At 53.7% G+C, this 21473-nt stretch overlaps 10 protein-coding genes across 10 annotated transcripts; 5 read left to right on the top strand and 5 right to left on the bottom strand.

The window, feature by feature from the left end:
* Positions 1 to 1485: 1485 nt before the first annotated feature.
* On the bottom strand, positions 1486 to 1689 carry PHACADRAFT_104542 (uncharacterized protein; the record flags this gene model as incomplete). Its single annotated transcript, XM_007400761.1, has 1 exon — positions 1486 to 1689. A coding segment is annotated over one exon (204 nt), but the record flags the coding sequence as incomplete, so codon positions are not given.
* A 179-nt stretch (positions 1690 to 1868) lies between these two features.
* PHACADRAFT_200498 (uncharacterized protein) lies at positions 1869 to 2508 on the top strand (the record flags this gene model as incomplete). The annotated part of the gene is made up of 3 exons (XM_007400760.1): positions 1869 to 1951; positions 2004 to 2347; positions 2399 to 2508. The coding sequence occupies 3 exons, from the start codon at positions 1869 to 1871 to the stop codon at positions 2506 to 2508; spliced, it is 537 nt and encodes a 178-aa protein (XP_007400822.1).
* Positions 2509 to 4884: 2376 nt separating this feature from the next.
* PHACADRAFT_263889 (uncharacterized protein) lies at positions 4885 to 6115 on the top strand. Its single transcript, XM_007400759.1, has 7 exons — positions 4885 to 4945; positions 4969 to 5155; positions 5210 to 5279; positions 5336 to 5449; positions 5504 to 5678; positions 5732 to 5900; positions 5952 to 6115. Exons 1-7 carry the CDS (start codon positions 4898 to 4900, stop codon positions 6059 to 6061), a joined length of 873 nt encoding a protein of 290 aa, XP_007400821.1. The 5' UTR covers positions 4885 to 4897; the 3' UTR covers positions 6062 to 6115.
* Positions 6116 to 7899: 1784 nt separating this feature from the next.
* Positions 7900 to 9007, bottom strand: PHACADRAFT_104132 (uncharacterized protein; the record flags this gene model as incomplete). Its single annotated transcript, XM_007400758.1, has 5 exons — positions 7900 to 8252; positions 8308 to 8385; positions 8439 to 8535; positions 8581 to 8742; positions 8795 to 9007. The coding sequence occupies 5 exons, from the start codon at positions 9005 to 9007 to the stop codon at positions 7900 to 7902; spliced, it is 903 nt and encodes a 300-aa protein (XP_007400820.1).
* A 356-nt stretch (positions 9008 to 9363) lies between these two features.
* PHACADRAFT_263887 (uncharacterized protein) lies at positions 9364 to 12159 on the top strand. The gene is made up of 5 exons (XM_007400757.1): positions 9364 to 9462; positions 9517 to 9837; positions 9905 to 10012; positions 10063 to 11006; positions 11060 to 12159. The coding sequence occupies exons 2-5, from the start codon at positions 9576 to 9578 to the stop codon at positions 11987 to 11989; spliced, it is 2244 nt and encodes a 747-aa protein (XP_007400819.1). The 5' UTR covers positions 9364 to 9462; positions 9517 to 9575; the 3' UTR covers positions 11990 to 12159.
* Positions 12160 to 12175: 16 nt separating this feature from the next.
* Positions 12176 to 13628, bottom strand: PHACADRAFT_263886 (uncharacterized protein). The gene is made up of 3 exons (XM_007400756.1): positions 13231 to 13628; positions 12968 to 13181; positions 12176 to 12921 (listed from the first exon to the last, which is right to left on the bottom strand). Exons 1-3 carry the CDS (start codon positions 13547 to 13549, stop codon positions 12366 to 12368), a joined length of 1089 nt encoding a protein of 362 aa, XP_007400818.1. The 5' UTR covers positions 13550 to 13628; the 3' UTR covers positions 12176 to 12365.
* Positions 13629 to 14325: 697 nt separating this feature from the next.
* PHACADRAFT_263884 (uncharacterized protein) lies at positions 14326 to 17067 on the bottom strand. The gene is made up of 4 exons (XM_007400755.1): positions 16937 to 17067; positions 16773 to 16869; positions 16207 to 16717; positions 14326 to 16146 (listed from the first exon to the last, which is right to left on the bottom strand). The coding sequence occupies exons 1-4, from the start codon at positions 16983 to 16985 to the stop codon at positions 14860 to 14862; spliced, it is 1944 nt and encodes a 647-aa protein (XP_007400817.1). The 5' UTR covers positions 16986 to 17067; the 3' UTR covers positions 14326 to 14859.
* A 219-nt stretch (positions 17068 to 17286) lies between these two features.
* PHACADRAFT_263883 (uncharacterized protein) lies at positions 17287 to 18475 on the top strand. The gene has a single exon (XM_007400754.1). It carries the CDS (start codon positions 17399 to 17401, stop codon positions 17960 to 17962), a length of 564 nt encoding a protein of 187 aa, XP_007400816.1. The 5' UTR covers positions 17287 to 17398; the 3' UTR covers positions 17963 to 18475.
* Positions 18476 to 18656: 181 nt separating this feature from the next.
* On the top strand, positions 18657 to 19685 carry PHACADRAFT_104829 (uncharacterized protein; the record flags this gene model as incomplete). Its single annotated transcript, XM_007400753.1, has 6 exons — positions 18657 to 18693; positions 18753 to 18790; positions 18849 to 18929; positions 19011 to 19336; positions 19381 to 19558; positions 19611 to 19685. 6 exons carry the CDS (start codon positions 18657 to 18659, stop codon positions 19683 to 19685), a joined length of 735 nt encoding a protein of 244 aa, XP_007400815.1.
* Positions 19642 to 21396, bottom strand: PHACADRAFT_188105 (uncharacterized protein; the record flags this gene model as incomplete). Its single annotated transcript, XM_007400752.1, has 7 exons — positions 19642 to 20100; positions 20158 to 20311; positions 20364 to 20512; positions 20572 to 20904; positions 20967 to 21113; positions 21143 to 21322; positions 21373 to 21396. 7 exons carry the CDS (start codon positions 21394 to 21396, stop codon positions 19771 to 19773), a joined length of 1317 nt encoding a protein of 438 aa, XP_007400814.1. The 3' UTR covers positions 19642 to 19770.
* Positions 21397 to 21473: the final 77 nt, after the last annotated feature.

The raw sequence follows: 21473 nt of genomic DNA, 5'->3' as shown, positions 1-21473 counted from the left end.
CCTCCGGGAGCCACGAAAACATCCGGACGCCACAGCTCGATTGGTGGGCGGGCACGCCACCGCCATCCAGTGCGCCCTGCTGCGTTGGGACGGGAGCAGGCGGGTTCCAGGTTAGTAGAAGCTAAGGTCGCACCCGTGTGGCATTCCGAATTAGTTGACGACGTTCTGAATCGCAAGGGATTCCGGATTGCAGGGCATTCCGAATTGAAGGACCATTCCGAATTGCAGGGCGAGGTTAGAGCCGGCCGTCGCTGGACGGTCTCGCGCGGTCATGGTACAGGTTCAGTAGGTTCCAGCGTGCAGGCGCCTGCAGGCGCGGTCGTCAAAGATGATGCGCAGCGCTATACCGCCTAATGCGTCATCTCTATCGGGTCGCTTGCCCCTTACACTTCTTGTAGCCTCCTCTGCCGCGATTTCTGTTATCACTTTCCACCACGATAGAACACCGGATAAGGCAGCCCTGCTTGCTCTAGCGCTCAATGCTCTCGTTTTACGGTACAAACATGCCCATCTCTGAATTGTGCGATATATGCCTTGTCCGCCAATTCTGAAAACTTGTTTATCATGGGATGAAGATTCCATCGCCTCCATGACTGCATTTATATCCATGAACCCTCTCGACGCCGTGCGTGCATATTTGCACAGCAGGAAATCAAACTGTTGGAACTTCACAAATCCCATGTTCAGCTTGCGGGACTACGGTGCGTGATCAGCCAGGTGTGCTTGTGTACTGATTTTCTCCCAACGATTCTTCGAACCTGCGAAATTGCACATCATACACACATCTATGTGGCTGTTGTTTCTTCCGTCGATCTGTGGTAAAACCACGAAGATGCAACATAAAATGTCGCGCACCGGCACCACAGGGCCTGCTAGCGTGGGCTTCTCTCGGAACCAGGACATAGCCTACACTCGGCTAGCTGAGGTGCGCCCGTTCGACAGCTGGTACGAGCCACGAGGGCAATGGAATGCCGTGTCTCACGAAGGCAGCAGAGGTCTGAGACAGCCCAGTGGTGCACTGCTGTTCGCTCTCTTTATGGGTTGTATGTAGCAACAGACGCGACAGCCGGATTGAATCTTTTTACCGTGTAACAAGTGCATGATGCCGCACCGCATGTCTCACTCTGATACTCTCACCCTGCCCTCTGGTTCAGGCCCATGCAGAATTGATATGGTGCACCCTTCCACGTCACGTCTCTCGCCATCAGCGGGCGGCTGAAGAACGCTGTCTGCGAACGGGATAAACAATCCTCGGACGGCTTGGCAGGAGTCCTTCGTTTTTCTGTACCCACGTCAGACCTCTTCGGACATGGCGGTCTTCAGCGGCCTCCTTGCACTCGCTGCCACCTAGGATAGGCGAATGGATACAGCCAGAGATATGAAACCAGCTTACATTGAAGTGACGTTGGTACCTTGGTGCGAAACAACAACTGTCTCCAGAGTGGGGTCGAAACCAACATACCCTATCGCGGCTTTGGATAAATTCTACGGCACTTCATGGTTGCAGCACTCATGGAACTGGACGTCACTACCGTCGCCGCCAGACACGACAGGCTTGAACAAGGGGTTGGCCTCGCGGTTTGCACCACAGGACCACATCAGGGTCTCGGAGGGTTGGCAGAATCTGGCACTCGCGTAGAACATGTACAGCGTGAAACTCCCGATTGCGGTCGTCGAGAGTGATGTAATGCATTAGGAAACAGGACTTGGGCCCATAGTGCTCCAAAATGCTCCTGTAGCACTCTGTAACATTGTGGACCTAAGTCTTTTTCCTGATGTGCACGAATGAGCCTCGGGCGAGGGCTCTGCGAGCGCTGTGGGCAGCAGGGTCACTTAGCCTTGCTCTCCTTACGGACGTGGAAATCGTGATGACTGACCTCGACTCGACTCTGTTCTCAAGCTTAAGTTCTTCCATTGAGGCGCACCAAGGCTTCGCGGACGCACAAGCCAAGTAAGGTCTCTTCAGATGCACTGACGATAGGAGATTGAAAAGTGGAGTCTAGGACTGCTACTCAGATCCTGTCCGCCGTGCAGACCACTATCTCCAGGTTCGATGCAACCAAGGTCACGATGGTCGGTCACTCGCTCGGCGCCGCAATCTCACTGCTGGACTCGATCTACCTCCCTCTGCACCTCTCAGGCGTCTCGTTCCGGACTATTCTTTACAGCCTTCCACGCGTTGGCAACCAGGCATTCGCCAATTATGTCGATGCGCATGTGATCTCGCTGACGCATATTAACAACGAGGAGGACCCGATTCCTATTGTCCCCAGCACTGAACTCGGCTTCCATCACCCCTCAGGCGAAGTGCACATCACTGATCAAGGTGTCTGGGAGGCTTGCCCTGGTACATGCTCTCATCTCTCTATTCTTGAGTATAGCTGATAATTGTGACCAGGCCAAGATAATCCGAGTAAACTTTGCATTGTCGGGGATGTCCCAATGCTCTTCAATAGCAATGAGTCAAACCATGATGGTCCCTACAACGGCGTCAAGATCCACTGCTAAGCCCAGTTTGTGAATGACTGTATGATCAAGGAGCTAGGCTCCGTTATATCTGGGATGCATCTTTTATCGGATATTGTGCATATATATGTGTTGGCCTCACGCATATGTACATGCCAACGATTACATACCGCCGGGGCTTTGACGAAGGCTGTGGATACGCGGTGGCATGCGCGGACGTCACAATGTTGGCGCCTCCGAGTCACGCTCACATGCCGCCAGCTCTAGAAGGGGCGGCCGCGACAAGGTCCGCACCTTGGCTGCGATCTTCATTTCCTCCTTCCAACCCCAGGCGTTGGCAAATGCATATATACGGGACGGACTGCCCTCCAAGCCTGCCACGAACAGCGCTTCCACCCTTCCGGCCAGATGCTCCATGTCGTACTTGCGTGCGGCCTCCAAGACTGCACAGATGTCCTCGTCTGTGCCGGGGCCGCTTTCCGTGTACGGCTGTGATGGGTTCCGGTTAGGACTAATCGCTAAAAACTCGAGATGAAAGCTGGCACAATTTCCCTGGTGTTTGGTCTCTTTCTTTAGTTCCCCATGTATTACGATTTAAGTCTCAGGTGAAAAAGGCTCGTTCCTACCCTGTCCGAATATCTGAGTGATTTACCGCGGCCGCACGTGACCGGGTGAGTTACACAGTTTTAACTTCTATGAATGTCCATACGAGAGGGTGACCTGTGCTACGCACAGGCAGAGAGAATCGAAATGGGAACTGAGAAGAAAACATCAAATGAGAAATCAGAACCCGCGGCCCACCGTCAGAGTGCATCTTTGTCTCCGGGATTTGGCGCCCGGGCAATTTTATTATATGAGATTCACATTGATGGATGATATGCTGGATGAAGGTGAGGTTGCGGCTTGTCCAGCAGTAACTGCCTGCCATATATTTCGCATAAGTAGGCGATCGGGCGTGCAGCAGCATCGCCGAGAGTGCGAGCGCCTAGTTACTGACGAATTGGGCGTACGCGAAGGGCGTTACGAGGTTCGCTCCTAACTTCCACCATTATTCTTTAGACTCGGGGATTAACTCCTCATTCCGACGAAGGGGAAGCCCGAGAGCACATTTTTGGCTACCCCAGAAAGCAGAAGAGGCGTGAATTCACCTAGTTTCATCTTTTGGACCCAAAGGCGGCAAGAGGCACAGGAGGGCTCATGCGTGTCCGGTGTATGAACACCACCAATCCCGATCTTTCTAACTGCGATTGCCTTTCTGCCCGCGCCGACGATCACTAAAAAAAACGAGGCAGCCGTCGCGTGTAAGGTTCGAGTCCGGAACTTGAATAACCATTGCCTGAGCTCGGTTCTCCCAATCATTCCAAGTGAATTGTTTTGCGGGGTACATTTGAATGCCTTCAAGCCACTTAACTGGACCTGCCCCTGTCCTCTGCTTTGGTGACCACGACGTTTGCAAGCTACGCCTACCAACTCTGTACGCGCCCTTCGATTATACAGCACTTCTGTCACCTTCGCTTTTTCGCTGTCTGTGGCATTGCGACGTCCGTCTCTCAGCTAGTCAACAACCACTCATGATGCGGCCGGATTCACAGGAACTTCTTGTCTTCCAGTTTAAGTTGTTCGTCTCGTTTGATACAATTGCTGGTGTTCACTCCGTTTGGAGACGGCTATGGTCGGATTATAATGGTGAGGACGATAGAGAGTGCGGATTGCTATACTATGACGCTTACTATACTGATGCCCTCAAAGTAAGAAACGATTTTCTTATCCCTATCTTACTCGCTCCAGGGCCCCCCTCTCCCATCCCTCGCCTTATATCGGCCCCTATTTCGTCATTCTCCTTGATTGGGCCCAATCGTTGCTTCCGCTCTCCTTTGCTTACGCCGCGCGCAGCGCGGCTATGCTGCAGCCCTATCTATTCATCGCAGCGAGTAAAATCGAAAGCTTTGAGCTTAAATTTCCCGCCCGCAGAACCACATCCACGAGGACAGCAGTCGCGGAGCGGCCTCTTGTATGACACAAAAGGGTTACGACTTCAGGTAAGCACATCACAAGTCACGGATTATGATGATCTGCCCACGTTCACCAACAGCTGCAGGCTGACAGGAACTAAGCTCATGTGCTACAGAGGCGACGGGACACTGGTTCCACATGATCAAATTGTATTTTGGCGGCGGATCATTTGCAGTACATGGTGAGGCCCTTCTATACACGCCTGTCGACTGATGTTCTACACCGTGTGATCGTCGTTCTCAAGTCCCCACGTTCTGCTAACCGTGTCCGAGAACGTGAAGGACGCATATGGTACACCCAACTTCGACGTCACTGACCATTGGGCTGATGCTCTTGGCAGCTGACAGGCAACGCATAAGAGCCTTCCCGGCAGCGTAAACGAACCTCGGAGCCCCTGACAACTCTGCCCTCGCTGCAAATGGCTGCTTTTCTCGGCCTCCTCGCGTTCGCTGCCTTGTTGCCCACCGTGTTCGCGGCGCCATCCTTGAGGCTCGCCAGAGTATCACGGCGCTCTCGACAACTGCAATCGAGACCTTCAAGCCGTACACGCATTACGCGAGTACTGCGTACTGTCAACCCTCCATGACCTTGAAGTGGACCTGCGGCGCAAATTGCCAGGCCAATCCCTCGTTTGTGCCTATCGCCTCGGGCGGTGATGGCGACGACATCCAGTTCTGTGAGTTCGTTGCAGCTTAATGCAGCCGTCAAGCACTCAATGAAACGATCACAGGGTATGTCGGATGGGACCCAAGCTTGGAGACGGCCATCGTGGCACACCAGGGCACTGACACAAGCGAGCTGTGAGGAGCGCCTTGTGCCTATTTGTTTAGCGATCTCACGTAGATCTTTATGACAGTTTAGCTGATCTGACGGATGTTGATATCATCACGGAGAATCTCGATTCTACGCTTTTCCCGGGAATCAGCTCCTCCATAGAGGTCCATTCGGGCTTTGCGGACGAACAAGCAAAGTGAGTACGCGTTCTTGTGGCTCATGCTGCGCAGGCTGAGGTTTGTCTCTTAAGAACAGCCTCGTCCATCCTCGCCGCTGTGGAGATCGCAATCTCTGAACATGGGGCGGAAAAGGTCACCATAGTTGGCCACTCGCTTGGGGCAGCGATCGCGCTTCTCGATGCTGTCTATCTGCCGTTACATGTCAACAGCGCATCATTCCAAACCGTAGTCTACGGTCTTCCTCGGGTACGGCCTCGTTCTGCTGCCGAGCTCAGAGGTAGCTGACATCGCGGGACCAGGTTGGCAATCAAGCATTCGCGGATTATGTAGACGCGCATGTGACCTCGTTTACGCGCATCAACAACAAAGAAGATCCAATTCCCATCGTTCCTGGACGCTTCCTCGGCTTCCACCACCCCTCGGGCGAAGTGCACATTACCGATGCTAATGTCTGGGAGGCCTGCCCAGGTGCGTCTTTACTTTACTCTTAGTCTTTCAAGTGGCTCACACTAGAGGCAGGGCAAGATAACACAAGCGACCTCTGTATCGTCGGAGACGTCCCGAATATCTTCGATGGCGACGAATCGGACCACGACGGCCCTTACGATGGCGTCGAGATGGGCTGCTAAGCGCCGCAGTTGTGTGATTGCAGTCAAGAATGCTCAAAATAAATTTGTCTTGGGCTCGTGGCCATCATGAATATGGCGATCTTCGTTAGTCAATGTGAGCGTACTGTAAAATCAAGAGCAACGCCGTCATGGCCGACAGAGAAGCGGCAGCCGGCCTGGTCAGCGCCATGAGTAAGCCATACCACAAGCACTCAGACCGCAGCTGGCGCACTAGCGTGAGTGACGGCACTAGCAGGTGGCAACCTGGGACGCAAACACTACATCTAAGCAGCTTCGTGCTCGCCTATACAGCGAGGTTGTGTCGTCCGAGGCGCGCAAACACGCCTCTTCGATAGTACTCTGAACCTCGTGTCCGTAAGGTGCTCGCCACTCGACACCGATCAACAGTTGTGCGGTTCCCAATTTAATCGCAGCAGAAGTTGAACAAGATCCTGTGCCATAGCCGGTACAAAGGAAGGTACGATCGCACGTTCTTGGAGGGTTGTACCCGTGGTTTTGCTGTATCCGAAGGCAAATGCCGCGGCGAGGCGCAATTGGCTCCACGAGTGCCTTCTTGGCAACGAAATTAGTATAATTGCAAGGTATCCAGTACATTGCATGTGAGAATTCAACAATTAGGGAATGCGATCCAGATTATTTGAAGGTGGCAAAGTCGAAACGTTGAGATGACAGAAGGTATGGCGAACCAAGGCGTCGGAATATAACGCCGCCACAATGCTGGCGCCTCTTCCAGTTGCAGGCCGGAGTCACCGCCATCAAGTAGGGCCATCTCGCATGATTGATTGCTGGAAGCACAACTTGAACAATATGTATTCGGGCTGGCGAAAGTTGTTTTCTCGCACGTGTCTTGTTGCGAAGATTAGCTCGTAGCTGGACGGCTCAGGAAACTAGTCCCCGTGAACAGTCGTGACTACTGGGGCATCCCTTCGCTTACCGTGTCCCTCATGCCTGGCACCCAGCCTCAGGTCTATTCAAGTTGTGTACTGCTATATTGTGCGTACGTTCAAGCGATTGCTTATAGCATCAGGCAGCGATGCTCCAACGTCCGCGGTCGATCGTTGGCGGCCGCCGACGCTTAATCGTCGCTCAACTCGGGACGACTCTGCGAATGGCCCGAGCGATTTTATTGATTGTCGTTCAACAGAAAAAAGTGATCTGGCGAACGCGTTGGCGACGCTTCAGCCGCTAGCTGCAAACACGAATAAAAGCCGGTCTCAGGCCCTCGACCTCGGCTTAGCTCGCCTCGCCTCCACCTCCACCTCCACCCCCTCACCATCACCATCACCACCGCCACCACCCGGAACAAGTTCAACGTAATCGCACATGCCTTCGAGGTATGCTCCTCTCCCGCTTCTGTCGACCCGGCGCTGGCTTCCTAAATATACCTAGCGGCCCCGCGACCAGCTGCTAAGCCCGGAAGTAGCTGGCCATCACCTCCGGCACACTATCGCTGCCACCACGTTCGCTTCCCACCTAGAAGGCTCGCCGAGTTCCCCACAGGATACATTTGGCATGGAAATTTCCAACACCAAGCCACCCACTACGAGGAGTTGGGCGAGCTTTAACCACTGTCATTTTCTCGTACCGAGGGCTCGACCCCTACCTAAGGCATCGCCGGCACCCCTACACTATCATCTGCCTGTAGTTGCGCTGAATCTTACCCAGGATACTCGGCGCAATCCCGCCATCTTATCGTCTATATCTTAGTACATTGCGCATATGATGTCGTACTCGTTTCATAGAACGCACTTCTATCATGTTGTAGTACAATACTGGTAGCAGCTATATTGGAAAGAACATCTTCGATAATCTGAAGAGATTGACAGTGTGTCGGACGATCACAGCGACAGTTTTTCTATCTCCTCTTGTACGTCCAAAATAGCTGCGTCTGCAGACGACGCCGCATTGCTGTCTTCACCAGAAATCTCCGCCGCGAACGTAGACTCCCCGGCTTGAATAATCGCAACCGGCTGGCCCGCTGTTCTGGAGTCCAGAGGTCGCTCAGACCTCCAGCCTGTCAGCTCTTTCCCTTTTCCGTCCGTTACTCGCTGGAAGAATTCAGGTTGCAAGGAGCCGAAGCCATCGCCCTCCGTGAGTACGACGCCGTTATTTGAGAGGAAAAATTGTACGCCAGCACCGAGTGCTTTCTGGACGTCGATGTAAATCAGGATAGTGGCGAAATTGCGCCCAGCTGTGTGGGCAGACATATTTAAAGGTAGTGGGCGAAGAAAGTGATGTGGACATACTACTGATGACGCCTGGCCCAGGGGCACTTTGAGCCATGTGGATGTGGTTTCTACTCATTTTCTTGAGGCCTTGTGTTTCTGGATCCAGAGGAATCAGTACGCATTACGAAAAGCGTGGCGCAGAAGCATACTGATCAGCTCCCAAGCCGCTGTGTTAGTGCCATGCACAGCAAGGCCCGTAGGTATGTCCGAAACATTGCGAATAGGCTGCAGATCAAGTTTGATCGCCTGATGTCTTGTCAGCTAGGGTCGTGCCGATGACACAGTTCCAACCTTCATCGAGTGTCCTTGATTCGCCCCAATCCACCAGATTGGTTCTGACGAGTCGCTCTTGGGATCAGGCTCCTGAATCAGGGAACAGCGGGTTTTCTTGTCCTTTTGTACCATGTCCTGAAGTGCCTCAAAAGTCAGGTTTTTTAACTTCGGTCTATCCAACTACTTCCTCGAGTGTTAGCGCCAGCATTGTCAGCAGCCCGATGAGACTCACTAAATCATGCACTCGAGCGTAGCCATCGGGGCGTAATTCTAGCTCCTCTGACTCTGCTGCGTGTCGGAGAATCCAAGTCACAGTCTTGGCCTGACGGACTTCCAAGCTGTCTTTTGGGAGCCCTCTCAGCTTCGCGGATGCTTTGGTGCTTCTCTGCGGGTAGTTGCTGCCCCGCTGTGCTTTCTCATAGCCTCGATGCTTTGTTGCCTCCATGGTCTTCGTGAGAACGAGTGCAGTCGAGAAGGCGCGGCAGTTCGGCGCAGCAAATGCTCTGGTTGCAGATATGAATCTGAACACTGCCGAAGATGAGCGCAAGAGAGACATGCAACGGTCGCGAGGATCAGCTATGTACCAAATATATGGATGATGGAATATTCCTGGCCGGCGTTGGAAGCACTGAAGCGGTGAAGCGGCGCTGTATGTGGACGCGCGTCAAGGACGACTCCAGGTCCCGTAGGGCGCCTCGATGTTCGTATATAACCTGACCTCGGTCTGTCATGAACCTGAAGAACGATCTTCACCGCACGTCCCACGTATAGAATTTTCCCTCAAATTTTTATTTTCCCTTTCGAAATCCGCGCGGGCTCTGCGAAAGTTATTGGCAGGCTGCTGAGGAGACGTCAGCTCGACGGCGCTCGGGTCCATAGTTGCATCCCAGGAACCCTGCAGTGCGTGTACAGCTATCTTGTTCCGGTCAGTGCGCCTCATGTGTGATATTTTAGCGTTCCCAAGAGAGCATATAAGATTACTCATCCTGCAGATATCTTCATGACCTGCCACCATGTCTAACGAAATGTCCTCCTGGCGTTCCATGGCGAGTGCGTTCAAGGGATACGTCGCCCAACGCGACGTGGGAAAATCGCTTCGTCCTCCACTTGCAGATGGCTCGACACGACCGTCTTGGAGTCAGTGGGCAGGGCAGAAGATACGCTCCAAGCTTGGTCCGGGCGATAGCTCCACAGGCAATACGGTCGAGAAAGTTTTCCTGTTTCCCGGCTGGGCGTGCCGAAAGTATCACACAGACCCACAAACATCGGTGCAAGGTGGGTCCGCCACAGTGTCTTTATTCGTTTGTTCGCTGTGTAATAATCAGGGCCGTTCATTTTCTAGACACCGCACCCTTCGATGTGGAGCTATTCGTCTCTGGGTTCGCTACGCGTTCAAGCGGCGCGGGATTCGCAACACGGACGGGAAAAGCATTCCTGAGGATAGCGAAGGGTGCGGCCTATATCTCGATCCCTTGTTACGCTTCTCTAACCACCTTGAAGGCTACGCGGCACTCCCGAAACTCGCAGTGTCTGACTGCGACGACGCTACGATCGGACGCAACGGCATTACGTCGGGCCGTTCTGCTGACTATCTTACGGAATCGGTACACCTCGTCCCACCACCGGACGAGATGGATGACGAAGCCGAGCTTGTGGAACTGAAGGAGAAGATGCATCAGCTAGAGCTTGAGGCAGCGCATTCTTCAACCTCCTTATCATCCAATCTTCGTGCGGATAGTCTGTTTGACGGTCCTCCAGGAAGTAGCTATCCCCCCGCGCCGAAAGCTGTCCCTGTGAACGATGATCTACGAAAACTGCACGAGACCCTGGAAGCCCGACTTGCACCATTCTGGTCATCGTCCCTCAGCTCTCGGACGGTACGGATTGCCATATATGTGACGGACCCGGCCAATAAAGACTTCTTTAAAAGTCCGGCTATCGGCAGCGATGCTCTTGACGAGGACTACAACCACCAAAGGCGGCCAATAGCCAGCGCAGACGTCCTGACCGCTGCTGACGGCTCCTTCCAGAAGAAGTTTGTAATTCCCTGGGACCGTATGTGCATGCATCCCGCCGCTCTACAACTCGCTTTCGGTGACACAAGTCATGAACATGACCTCTATGTCACGGCAGACCTTATGCAACTTCCATCACGACCTGTCACGCCGGGCGCACAAGTACCATATGCCGTCCGTAATCAGCCCACCCGTCCACTCCGAAGCAATGTGCCAACTGCCAGAAGTCATCTTGCTATACCCGTCACGTCTTCCACAATCCGACTAATATCGGACATTGACGACACTGTTAAAATGTCTAGTGTCCTGAGTGGTGCAAGATCAGCGTTCTACAACGTTTTCGTCAAGGACTTGGCCGAGAATGTCATTCCTGGCATGGGTAATTGGTATATGGATATGTGGACACGTGGAGTTCGCTTCCACTACGTGGTATGTCGTCGGTTGGCGCGTATGCCTTGGTCTTCACTCACGTTTGGCTCTAGTCCAACGGGCCGTTCGAGTTATTGCCTATTATCAACGACTTCGTCCATCTCTCGGGTCTTCCCCCAGGTTCCGTCAAACTCAAGTCCTATGCTGGCCGAACGCTCTTTGGCGGTCTGTTCTCTGCACCAGCAGAGCGCAAGCGTGCTGGCATCGTAGAGGTGCTCGATAGTTTTTCCACTTCTCAATTTCTCCTCGTCGGTGACTCTGGGGAACAAGACATGGAGCTCTATGCGTCTTTCGCGCGAGATCGGCCTCACCAAGTTTTGGCCATCTTCATTCGAGATGCCCACAACCATGACATTGTGCCACCGTTAGAGGACCCGACTGGAGAACGAATGCCTCCAATTCTTCCTCAGCGTCGCAGTACGCAAGGCTCAGGGTCGTCACTAGGCTCTCCGTCGATACCCGCCGCGCAGCTAAGCGACCTCAAGACAGTGACTGCCACTCACCGCCCACACCGCAGTGTCTCTAGTTCGGACGTTCCAACATCCACCTCCCGCCCTTCTTACCCTATTCGCCTACCCAAGCGCACGAAGTCGGACATGCCGCAACAGCCGACAATCAATGAGAACTCGGACTACTTTTCGTCTCCGTCCCTCACGGAATCACCTATTATGGAGGAGCCACAGCCAATCGCGCTGCCGTCCACAACCTTGCCAACGTACCACCCCTCGATGTCCCGGAAGCGGCAGGATGATGATAGTTCGTCTACCTCGTCTAGGGCATCGCTCAACGGACGATCTATGTCGTTGCGCGCCCCGACGATGACGGAGGCGGAGCGCAAGCAGTGGGACCTGCAGCAGCGCGTGTGGCGGGCAAAGATGGAGATCCCCGATCGCATACCTCTGCGCATCTTCAGACACCCATCTGAGTGCGTCGAGGCGCAGCAGGTTCTAGACAGCCTCAATCTCAGTCATCCTCAGACGTAACACTTCCCACGGGATCGTTCATACACCATTTCTATTCTTATGGACTTAACTTACATGCTTCTAGGAGGTTTTCCTAATGCGTACTGTATCCTATTGTGTACACTTTATGTCTCGACGACTTTGTTACACAACTTGTAAGATATTTTGTAGCCGATTATTCAATGGAATGATGAGACTAGAAGAGAACGGTGATGAAAGTGGTGTGTGCACACAATGCGATGCCAGTGACGCCATGGAATAAATAAGTGAATGAGAGCAGAAGCAATGTGAATCATCCGAATGGTACACAGTATGATGCGATCCTGAGGATTATATTTTTACGAGAAAGTATGAGTGAGATTAGTGATGGAAAGAAAGGAGCCAATGTGCACATCAGTTATCCCAGTGTGGGCTGCACCATGCAATCGCCTCCGCCTCCGCCTTCGCCTCCTCGACTGTCCCGTGGCCCGCCTTTCGGCCTGGCCTTTTTCGGCCCCGCAGGTACCAGTTCGGCGTACGACGTCTCCTCTGGCAGGACGTCATCGTGCGCGGGTTCTGCTGGCGGCGTATTTTTCGCCGCTGCAGCCTTGGTTCCAGTTGCGGCAGTGGCAGCACGCTCGCGTGCCCGCCTTCTTCGCCGCATAATCTTCTTGCGGCTGCTGATTGCGCGCTGGTATGCCGCCGCGTCTCCGTAGAATAGGTCGTACTCGCAGAACGGACAGATCCACTCCTCGGCGGGACTACTTAGTGTAGTGGCTGGCGTGGCGCTCGACTTTTTCTTACGCTGTGGCGGGACGTCAGCTGCAAGAAAACGCACAGGGAGCGGGCTAAGTAGATTCTGCATGTTCTGCTGCGCCTGAGCAGCACTGACTTGTCCGGAGTGCGGCAGACGGGAGGGTACATAGTTGCGCAGGTGATGCGGGTTGGATGCGTTCGCAAGCGCGGACTTTTTCCTTCTTCTTCTTCTCGGTCTTGGCAGGTGCAGAACTGAAGAGAGACTGCTCTACCTTAGTGGGCCTGGGCTCGGCAACACTCCGACCGCTAGCTGAGCGACCCTGCTTCGTGGAACGTTTTGCCACAGAGCCACTATTCAGCACCGCTGCGGTCTGTTTGGCCGCCTCAGCAGCTCTTGCGGCCTGACGTTGTAGTTCTTGTTCGATGCGTGTATGTAATGCAATAACTTCTTGCTTTGTGGCGACAAGGCGGTCCGACGCTGCACGACGCTGAGAAACCAACACACCACGACAGAAGATTGAACTCACTAGCACTATGTACGGTGAACGAAAAGTTGCAGTCAGGAAAAGGCTCTTGATGGGCATCCTCAGGCAGTGAGCTTCGCCACGCTTTGAAAGCTCTGGCTAGCCGAGCGATGGGTCTGCGAGACAGCCGTGCGCGAATGAGGTCGCGGCTTTGCAAGTCGGCGGCAAACCCACTGCTCGCAAGTGGGTAGTTAGCAGACAGGGCCTGGTCGAGCGCGAGGGTGTCGCCATATGTGAGGGCACCAAGGACGGTGGCCAGCTGCCGCTTGCGGTTTTTCAGCATTTCTTTGTGCGACAAGCCCGCCAGGGTTGCTCGCGACATCTTGACTCGTCGCCGGTCTGCCGTCAACGTCCCAGGATATAAACCCTGAATGTATCCTGCGTCTGCTGAGTCGTACTCATACTCCGGTCGTCCTGTGGGTATTGCACGATCCGCCACCTCGTCTTCGCCACCCTCGCTCCCGTCTCCCTGCTCGCTTTCATGCCCCACAGCTCCAAGATTAGCGGGCACCTTCCTCTTCTTGGTGTTTCCAGGCTGCTGAATGTGGTCCACATAGTCTCCGTCCCCTCCGTCGTGTACTTCCTGTTGCACCCTCCCGCCGTTCCGCGTGCCGCCAAGGATGGGCGTATAGTAGGACTGCATGGTCAGTTGCGCCGACAATGGGTCGAGCGGGCCTGGTATGTCTGTCGTGGCCGCTCCTGGTGGCAGCCACGACGACGAGACGTCGTCGCGTGATGACTCGGACGAGGTCCGACGCCGCTTAGGCAAGGGCTTCATTCGCCTAGGAGTGAAGACTTCCGGTGTGTCAAATATTGGGGATGGAGATCGATACATCTTGCGCTGGCTTTGTCACTGCGTAGGAAAATGTACTGTAGACCACGCAAAATTTAGGCAGGGAATTTAGGCTGACGTGGCTGCAAGACTTTGTTGCTAAGTCGGAAGTACGTAGACTAGCGAAATGAGAGTTGAGTGGACGACCGGTGCTCTACGGCTGCTGCCGGCAGAAAGAAATGAGCCGTTTCTGCGAAGATTTTATCGTGTCCACCTCGGATCCTTACAGCTTTCTCTTGTCAAGGCTAAGCAAACAGCCAATTTTGCAACGACCAATGTTAGACTGAGAGAATAATGCTAAACTACGTTACAATTGCGATGCTCTAACAGATTGTCTCGTGATGCTAGGATATAGAATGTCCGACTGCGCGTCGCAATAAATCAGGGTATCGCGAAACGAAGACAGACAGTACTTGTCTGCTCATGCTGAGGAATATAAGGCCCTCTACGTCTAATGCAAATGGGAGATGATGGGGATGGAGGGCGCCGGTGAGATGTCAATGCTATGGAGATATTAGTGCGCCCAAACTATGAAAACAGTGACGAGGAATAAGATAGGGCCGTACAGTAGACAATGAGCAGAGAATGCAACGAGACAAGCAGAACCACACGAGAGCAGCGCAGGGTCCGGGATACGAGAGCATAGAAAACAGTTTCGCCTGGCCGATGAGATTTTCGAAAGGGATCAGGGAAAAGGGCATGGAGTCGTAGAATCGTGGTGATGATCCAAGAGAGGGAGATGCATAGACAATCAAACATAGAACGTGGAATGAGGGAATGCATAGTCGTGCGTAGTGGATTTACCACCATCCATTACCCCCGCTGCCGCCGTTGCTGTAGCCGCCGCCACCGTAGCCGCCGTACTGAGGACCACCGGCACCGGCACCACCACCACCACCACCACCACCGCCGCCACGGCTGCCGCCGAAGCCGCCGCCGCCAGTCCTGTAGTCCCGAGTGGACGTAGAGCGTCCACCACCACGACCACCGCGACCACCACGGCCACGTCCATAACTCGCGCCAAAGGATGACTCCTGAGCGACGGTCTCAAGCCAAGCCGGGGTGTCCTGGTTGGCTTCGCGTAAGAGCTCGATAAGGTCGCGGACGATGTTCTTGTTACCACGATTGAAGAAGGCAGTCGAGATACCGACGTTACCGGCGCGACCGGTACGACCGATACGATGGACGTAGTCGTCGATGTCAGAAGGCAGGTCGTAGTTAATGACGTGAGTGACATTGGGGATGTCGAGACCGCGGGCGGCGACGGCGGTGGCGACCAAGACGGGCGTACGACCAGTACGGAACGTCTGCAAAGCCGTCTCGCGCTCGCGCTGCGATCTGTCGCCGTGAATGGATGTAGCAGCGATCCGGTTGGTATACAGGAAATCAGAGAGCATGTCGGCCATACGCTTAGTCTCCACAAAGACAAGGGTGAGGCCACCCTCATCCTGAGCGCTGAGGATGTCAAGGAGAACCGAGCGCTTGTCGGGGTCCTCGACATACTCGATTTTTTGGGTGATATTCTCTGACGTCGAGCCGACACGACCAACGGAGAGGAAGACGTAGTCCTTCATGAAGTCGCGAGCGAGAACCTGAATGTCACGGGGAAAGGTGGCACTGAACATGAGCGTCTGGCGGTCTTGGGTACCAGGCATGTCCTCGCCCTGGACGATCCGGCGAATTTGAGGCTCAAAGCCCATGTCGAGCATACGATCAGCCTCATCAAGAACAAGGTAGCGAATGTTCGCAAGACTGATGCGTCCGCGCTCGATGAGATCGACGAGACGTCCAGGGGTGGCGCTGAGCAAGTCGCAGCCGCGCTCGGCCTGACGAATTTGTTGGTTGATATCGGCACCACCGTAGACCACAGCGGGGCGGACCCAAGAGCGATAGCAGAACTTGCGCGCCTCTTCGTGGATCTGGCTGACAAGCTCACGAGTGGGGGCAAGAATCAAAGCTGTGGGGTATGCCTTGCGAGAGCGTCCATAACCGCCGTTCTGCGCCTCTGCCGGAGGGGCGAGGGGGCCGGTCTTGAAGGACGCTGAAAGGATGGGAAAGAGGAATCCACCAGTCTTGCCAGAACCGGTCTACATCCAAGCGTGATTAGTTAAGCCGCTGAATTGATAAGGCTTTTTGTAAGCACGTACCTGTGCGCAAGCCATAAGGTCCCTGCTTTCTGCGACGATAGGGATCGAATACTTCTGTACAGGAGTGGGGGTGGTGTAATGAGCGTAACCAATGTTCTCAAGGAGAACAGGGTCGAGGGGCGGGTTGGTGAAAGCCGTCACAGGTTCCGGCACGCCAGCACCGTTTGCTTCAACAGGGATATCATCGTATTTCTCGAAGTTGATACCAGTTTGTTGCTTCGAGGGGTCGTTCAGATCGCCGTAGAGTTCCTTCTCCATCCGCATGTTGCGTCCACCAGGGATATGCTGACCATCCTTCCAGGTGCCGTAACCAAAGGTCTCCTTTGGACCATCCCCTCCCCTCTCCCTCTTGTCATTACTGTAGACTCCGCCACCAGACTGCGGGCGATCTCCTCCCCATCCTCCGCCACCGCGAGAGAATGACGAGCCACCACCTCTATCGAGCCCGCCTCTGCCGCTACTAAGTCCGCCGCGTGAAGGAGTCGATGAGCGGGAGTCGTTCCAGCCGTTCCTGGAGAACTCGGGATCAGCGTCGAGCAGGGCCTAAGCGCTGCCATGAGACTCACCCGTTGGTAGGAACCACGGGAGTAGAAGCAGCCCGCTGCTGACTCCTCAGATGAGGAGGTACATATGCAGATTTTTGACCATTGATACCGAGAGAAGCTGCGGAATTGTGGTCAGCGTCCATCTTGAGAGAAGGGCTGGGGGAGAAAACGAGGCGTGTACGCACCAAACGAGTTCTCCAGGCCAGTGCTACCATTTACAATTCCATTTGTCATATTAAAGGGAATGTGAAGTGGGATACAGGAAGTCTTGAAGATGAAAAGAGACTGTGTCTATGAAGTTGAGGTTGTGTGGGACGAGTATGTGATGGTTCACCACAAAGGCGATGGAGACGAAAAAAAACTTTCCTGTGCTCCCCTACTTACAAACGCCGGCATTTGCCGAGACAATCCCCGCACAGTTGCCTAAGTTGGGTTACATTCGTTCATAAAAATCCTACGTCAAGGCAGTCTCGCGCGTAATCTGTCCAAAGTACGGCGTTTGGGTCAGGATCTGGACATATATTTCCTCTTCTAGATGCATCCGCGCAAAATCGCATACACACCTCCACGTCGCAGCAAATGAGCTAGCAAGCTTCAACCTGAACCGTGCTCACCGCCGCGAGCGTCGCCTACGTCGCCACTTATAAATGTCTCAATCTCATTCGCATGCTCCTGGACAACCCACTCACAGTCACGGACCGCCACCCAACATGCAGCAACAGCAGATGAAAGTCGCGATGCCTACACCAGATCCTGTCATGCAGGCCGTCATCGAGGCCAGTTTTATCCCCGTCGACATCGCGTTCGGGCCCCCCGACAACGTTTCTGCTCTGTGCCAGGAACATAAGCGAGATAAATGCGCAGAGTGCGAGGTCGATTTCTCTAATCTTAACCGGATATCGTGGCTCTTGAACATGAACCCCAACCTGCGCTGTCCTCCGCCACCGCAGATGGTCACGCAGAAGTTGACACAGGCTGTGACGACGATGAAGGAAGAGGGCAATGTGATGCTATTCTCTCGTTCATTCCGATGCTTGTGTGCTGACCAGTTACTCTTAGAACCAATTCAAAGCAGGACAACACCCGCAAGCCATTGCGCGGTACAGCATGGCTCTTCAGCTTGCAAGCCAACGACCGCCCTGGGAAGCATCCGCACTTGCGCGAGACGAGTTCTCCACTATCCTGTCCAACCGTTCTGCTGCGTATTTTGAAGCAGGCGACTACATTAATGCCCTCGTTGACGCAGAAGCTGTCATCCAAATCAGAAAACAATGGAGCAAGGGTTACTTCCGGAAGGCAAAGGCACTATTGCAGCTACATTCATATCAGGAGGCGAAGGAGACTCTTGAGCTTGGGCTGTCGTTTGAAGCTGAAAATCACGTATGTCCGTGGTCGCTGGTCCATCGTTGTTCACTGAATGGTATGTCTAGGAGATGCTTTCGCTGCTTGCTACGGCAGAAAGCCAGCTGCGTTTGCCCCAGACGAAGGAAGTTGCAAATGCTGTCTCATGATTTGCATATCTAGTGTACCCTGGATCCAACACACCATTTTCCCTCTCGTCCGCATCCTGTAATTATTCGTATAGCATTTTTTCTCGTTCCTGGTTGTTTTCGCAACTCAGATTCTAGCTTGCATTCTGATGCATGATGGTCTCTCGTTCCTAGCCGCAGCTAAATGTACGCATTATTGAGTACGGACCGCGTAGCAGCCAATCCGGGCTGCGCTTTCTCGCGCCGGTCGCGCCGTGTACGAATGTGCTGCTGACTTGAACCCTGCCGGATTAATGATTTTTTCTGCTATGGCGTGCCTTCTTACCCGTACCATGGCGGGTGGGACGGCAGATATATAAGAGAGAATTCTGGGATCGTTTCTCATCCGCAGCTATCTTTCGCTCGCTCATACGAGATGTCCACCCCTGGGTTTTGCGACGACTGCTTTAAGGGTGGGTTGACAATGAGTTGTCTGCTTCTGCACGCACTGACCACCACTGCCTTTGCTAAGTTTGTAAGCATGAAGGCGAACCTGTGGGCAAGTTGCTCGTTCTAGTCAGACTTGCATCCCGCCTAACAATGGTCCCGGTGTACAGGCACCTACGAGACGATTGGTGGCGTGAAATGCTACGTCGCTACCCCTCAGGGTGACTATCCGAAGGACAAGGTTGTCCTCTTCCTTACCGATGTTTTCGGTATCGAGCTCGTAAACAACCGCGTGTGTCCTATGATTTAGTGACTCTATTCTTCACACTCAGATCTTCTTCAGCTCCTCGCCGACGGCTTTGCGCAGAACGGTCTCAAGACAATCGCCCCTGATATCCTTCTTGGCGACTCGCGTACCCCGGAGACCTTGAGTGATCCAAGCTTCGACCGGGCTACGTGGATGGCCGCGCATGGCCCAGAGTCGTGGAAACCTGTCGTCGACGCTGTAATCGCTGTCCTCGGGGAGCAGGGCGTGACACGCTTCGGCACGACTGGGTACTGCTTCGGCGCGCCACCTGCGTTCTACCTCGCGTTCAAAAACGAGAGTCATGTCACAGTGCTGGCGCATCCGTCGCGGCTTGATTGTCCGGCAGACCTGGAGGCGAGTGCGTTCTACCACACGAAGGGATGAAGGCTAACTAGAGTGCCTAGAGGTACAAGGCCGAGTCAAAGGCGCCGCTCCTGATCAATAGCTGCGAGGTCGATGCGCAATTTCCGCACGAGAGGCAGATCATGGCGGACGAAATCTTCGGCGGAGGCAAGTTTGCCCCTGGCTATGAGCGTACATATTGGGAGGGATGCAATCACGGATTTGCGGTCAAGGGCGACTTGGTATGTGCCATCTGCATTGAACAGGATTGGACAGTCCCTGATGGATCTGCAGAGCAACCCCAAGGTGAAGGCAGGAAAGGAAGGCGCCTTCAAAGCCAGCGTTGAGTTTTTCAAGAAATACTTGTAGCAGATGATGGATAGATTTAGTGTACCTCTTTTGGCTCAGTGCAGAGTTGAGCAGATAAGGACACATTCGTTTCATGATACGAATTCTAGATCTCGATGATCTGGTTATCTTCGTCGTCCGAGTTATTCATAGCTATATCATCCTCTATACTATCCTTCTTGGTCTCATCACCCTCGTCACGCTTCAGGAATGCCACGAGGCGTACGATATGTTCTGAGATCTTGTCGTCCCTTTCGCTGTTGTGCAGTGCGCGCACAACTTCATAGACACCGTGACCTCTGAGATACTCTCGGCCCCAGAAAGTAGTACACAGCAGCAGGAGTACCTCAATGTACGTGAGCCGGATGACAGGATCAAGCTCCCGTCTTTTCGTTTGGGGCAAGAACTGTAGTTCGAATGGGAGCAGTTCTTGTTCCTAGGACAATCCTTCCCCGTCAGCAGAGCCAAGGCAAGATGCAACGAAGATAAGGACCTCGAGATCGTATTCCTCAGGACCAGCAAGAGGCAAGAGGAGATACGGTAGCATGTTCATGCTGGGAGCCTCGACATCGCTCGGGGGAATCGCGACCTTCTCCGTGTCCGGGAGGAGCATCGCTTTGTGCGCTGGCTTGTGGAAGGCGCAATTTCTGCATCAACGATTGAGCTATCCCAGACTTCTGGAGCGGAAATCGGACTCACTTCATTGTTGAAGCGGTACCACCTCTCCGGATAGTATCCCTGTGCTCAGTGAAGACCTGAAGCTTGGCGAGCGGATACTCGAGACCCTCTTCTGGTTTGAATGGATTTGACAAGCGTGCAGTCAGGAAGTACATCCGACCCGTCGATGTCTATGGCGCGCGGTGGTTAATATCATGGACCTACCGTAAACGATCCTGTAGGCACTTACGATGCTAATGTTCGCAAAGACACTGGACAAAAAGTGCAAGCTCGCTTTCCGAGGCCGCTTATCAGGATCTGGCTCATTGTCGACATTAGCTCCTTGTATGAAGGCGTCGACGAGCAAAGGTAGAGCAAGGATCTCCTCCGGCTCTCCTGATGGATACGGCACTGGAGCTGCACAAGTCCCCGAGCGGGATTGCGTTGGGTAGTAACCAGTTGACGCTTTAGGATCGGGAAGAACAGATATTTCAAGGGCGATCAGGGCGTTCCCGGTGGATGCAGTTGAGGTGATATTCGAGAGAATCATCGAGGCGAGGTCAGCGAGGATGGAGTTCGGGTTCTAGTACACCATATGATTATCAGCATGATGGCAAGGAATCATAGAATTTACTAAGGATTCACCAGGATATAAGCCACAAGGAACTGAATGAACGAAGGTTCAGATAGTGACGCCGCGACCAGCGAGTCATCTGATAGGTTGACTAGTGCTCGGAAAGCATCATGAGCGGTGGCCTGGGCGGATATGAACGTCGTCGAATGCTGGATACTCTAAGAGAGAGAGAGAGAGAATCGCATACAAGATGGTCGCGGCATAAAATCTTGAGATCTCGCAGGACGTCGTTGTCCTGAGTGCCTCCTCCCCGAAGGTCGCTGAGGAAAATGCTGCGAAGAGGCGCTTCCTTGGGTGTGTGCCCCAAAAGATTTTGTAGCGCGATCTGGCGAACCTGAGGGTTCTTGTCGCGCAGAAAAGGTAGCAGCTACAAGATGTTTCATTTTTAGCATGCTTATGCGCAACAAGCGTACACACCTCTCGTAACTGGTCTGCAGACATTTTCTCCGTGAGTAGGCGGAGGTAGCTGGTGGGCGTCTGGCTAATGATGTACAGCATGCATTACGTAAGACGAGGTT

This window comes from Phanerochaete carnosa (genome assembly GCF_000300595.1).
Source record: "Phanerochaete carnosa HHB-10118-sp unplaced genomic scaffold PHACAscaffold_11, whole genome shotgun sequence".
In the NCBI taxonomy this organism is placed as follows: Eukaryota; Fungi; Basidiomycota; class Agaricomycetes; order Polyporales; family Phanerochaetaceae; genus Phanerochaete; species Phanerochaete carnosa.
This window is presented reverse-complemented; position numbering and strand designations above follow the sequence as displayed.

Coding starts and splice junctions, on each gene's coding strand:
- PHACADRAFT_263889 (XM_007400759.1), top strand. CDS start 4,898: ATGGCTGCTTTTCTCGGCCTCCTCGCGTTCGCTGCCTTGTTGCCCACC. Junction 5,280..5,335: donor GGCACTGACACAAGCGAGCT/GTGAGGAGCGCC, acceptor TCTTTATGACAG/TTTAGCTGATCTGACGGATG. Junction 5,450..5,503: donor TTTGCGGACGAACAAGCAAA/GTGAGTACGCGT, acceptor TTGTCTCTTAAG/AACAGCCTCGTCCATCCTCG.
- PHACADRAFT_263883 (XM_007400754.1), top strand. CDS start 17,399: ATGTCTCAATCTCATTCGCATGCTCCTGGACAACCCACTCACAGTCAC.
- PHACADRAFT_263887 (XM_007400757.1), top strand. CDS start 9,576: ATGTCTAACGAAATGTCCTCCTGGCGTTCCATGGCGAGTGCGTTCAAG. Junction 10,013..10,062: donor ATTCCTGAGGATAGCGAAGG/GTGCGGCCTATA, acceptor ACCACCTTGAAG/GCTACGCGGCACTCCCGAAA. Junction 11,007..11,059: donor GAGTTCGCTTCCACTACGTG/GTATGTCGTCGG, acceptor GTTTGGCTCTAG/TCCAACGGGCCGTTCGAGTT.
- PHACADRAFT_263886 (XM_007400756.1), bottom strand. CDS start 13,549: ATGTCGCGAGCAACCCTGGCGGGCTTGTCGCACAAAGAAATGCTGAAA. Junction 13,182..13,230: donor GTTCACCGTACATAGTGCTA/GTGAGTTCAATC, acceptor AGCGTCGTGCAG/CGTCGGACCGCCTTGTCGCC. Junction 12,922..12,967: donor AGGCCCACTAAGGTAGAGCA/GTCTCTCTTCAG, acceptor AAGAAGAAGAAG/GAAAAAGTCCGCGCTTGCGA.
- PHACADRAFT_263884 (XM_007400755.1), bottom strand. CDS start 16,985: ATGACAAATGGAATTGTAAATGGTAGCACTGGCCTGGAGAACTCGTTT. Junction 16,870..16,936: donor TGGCCTGGAGAACTCGTTTG/GTGCGTACACGC, acceptor ACAATTCCGCAG/CTTCTCTCGGTATCAATGGT. Junction 16,718..16,772: donor CCCGTGGTTCCTACCAACGG/GTGAGTCTCATG, acceptor CGAGTTCTCCAG/GAACGGCTGGAACGACTCCC.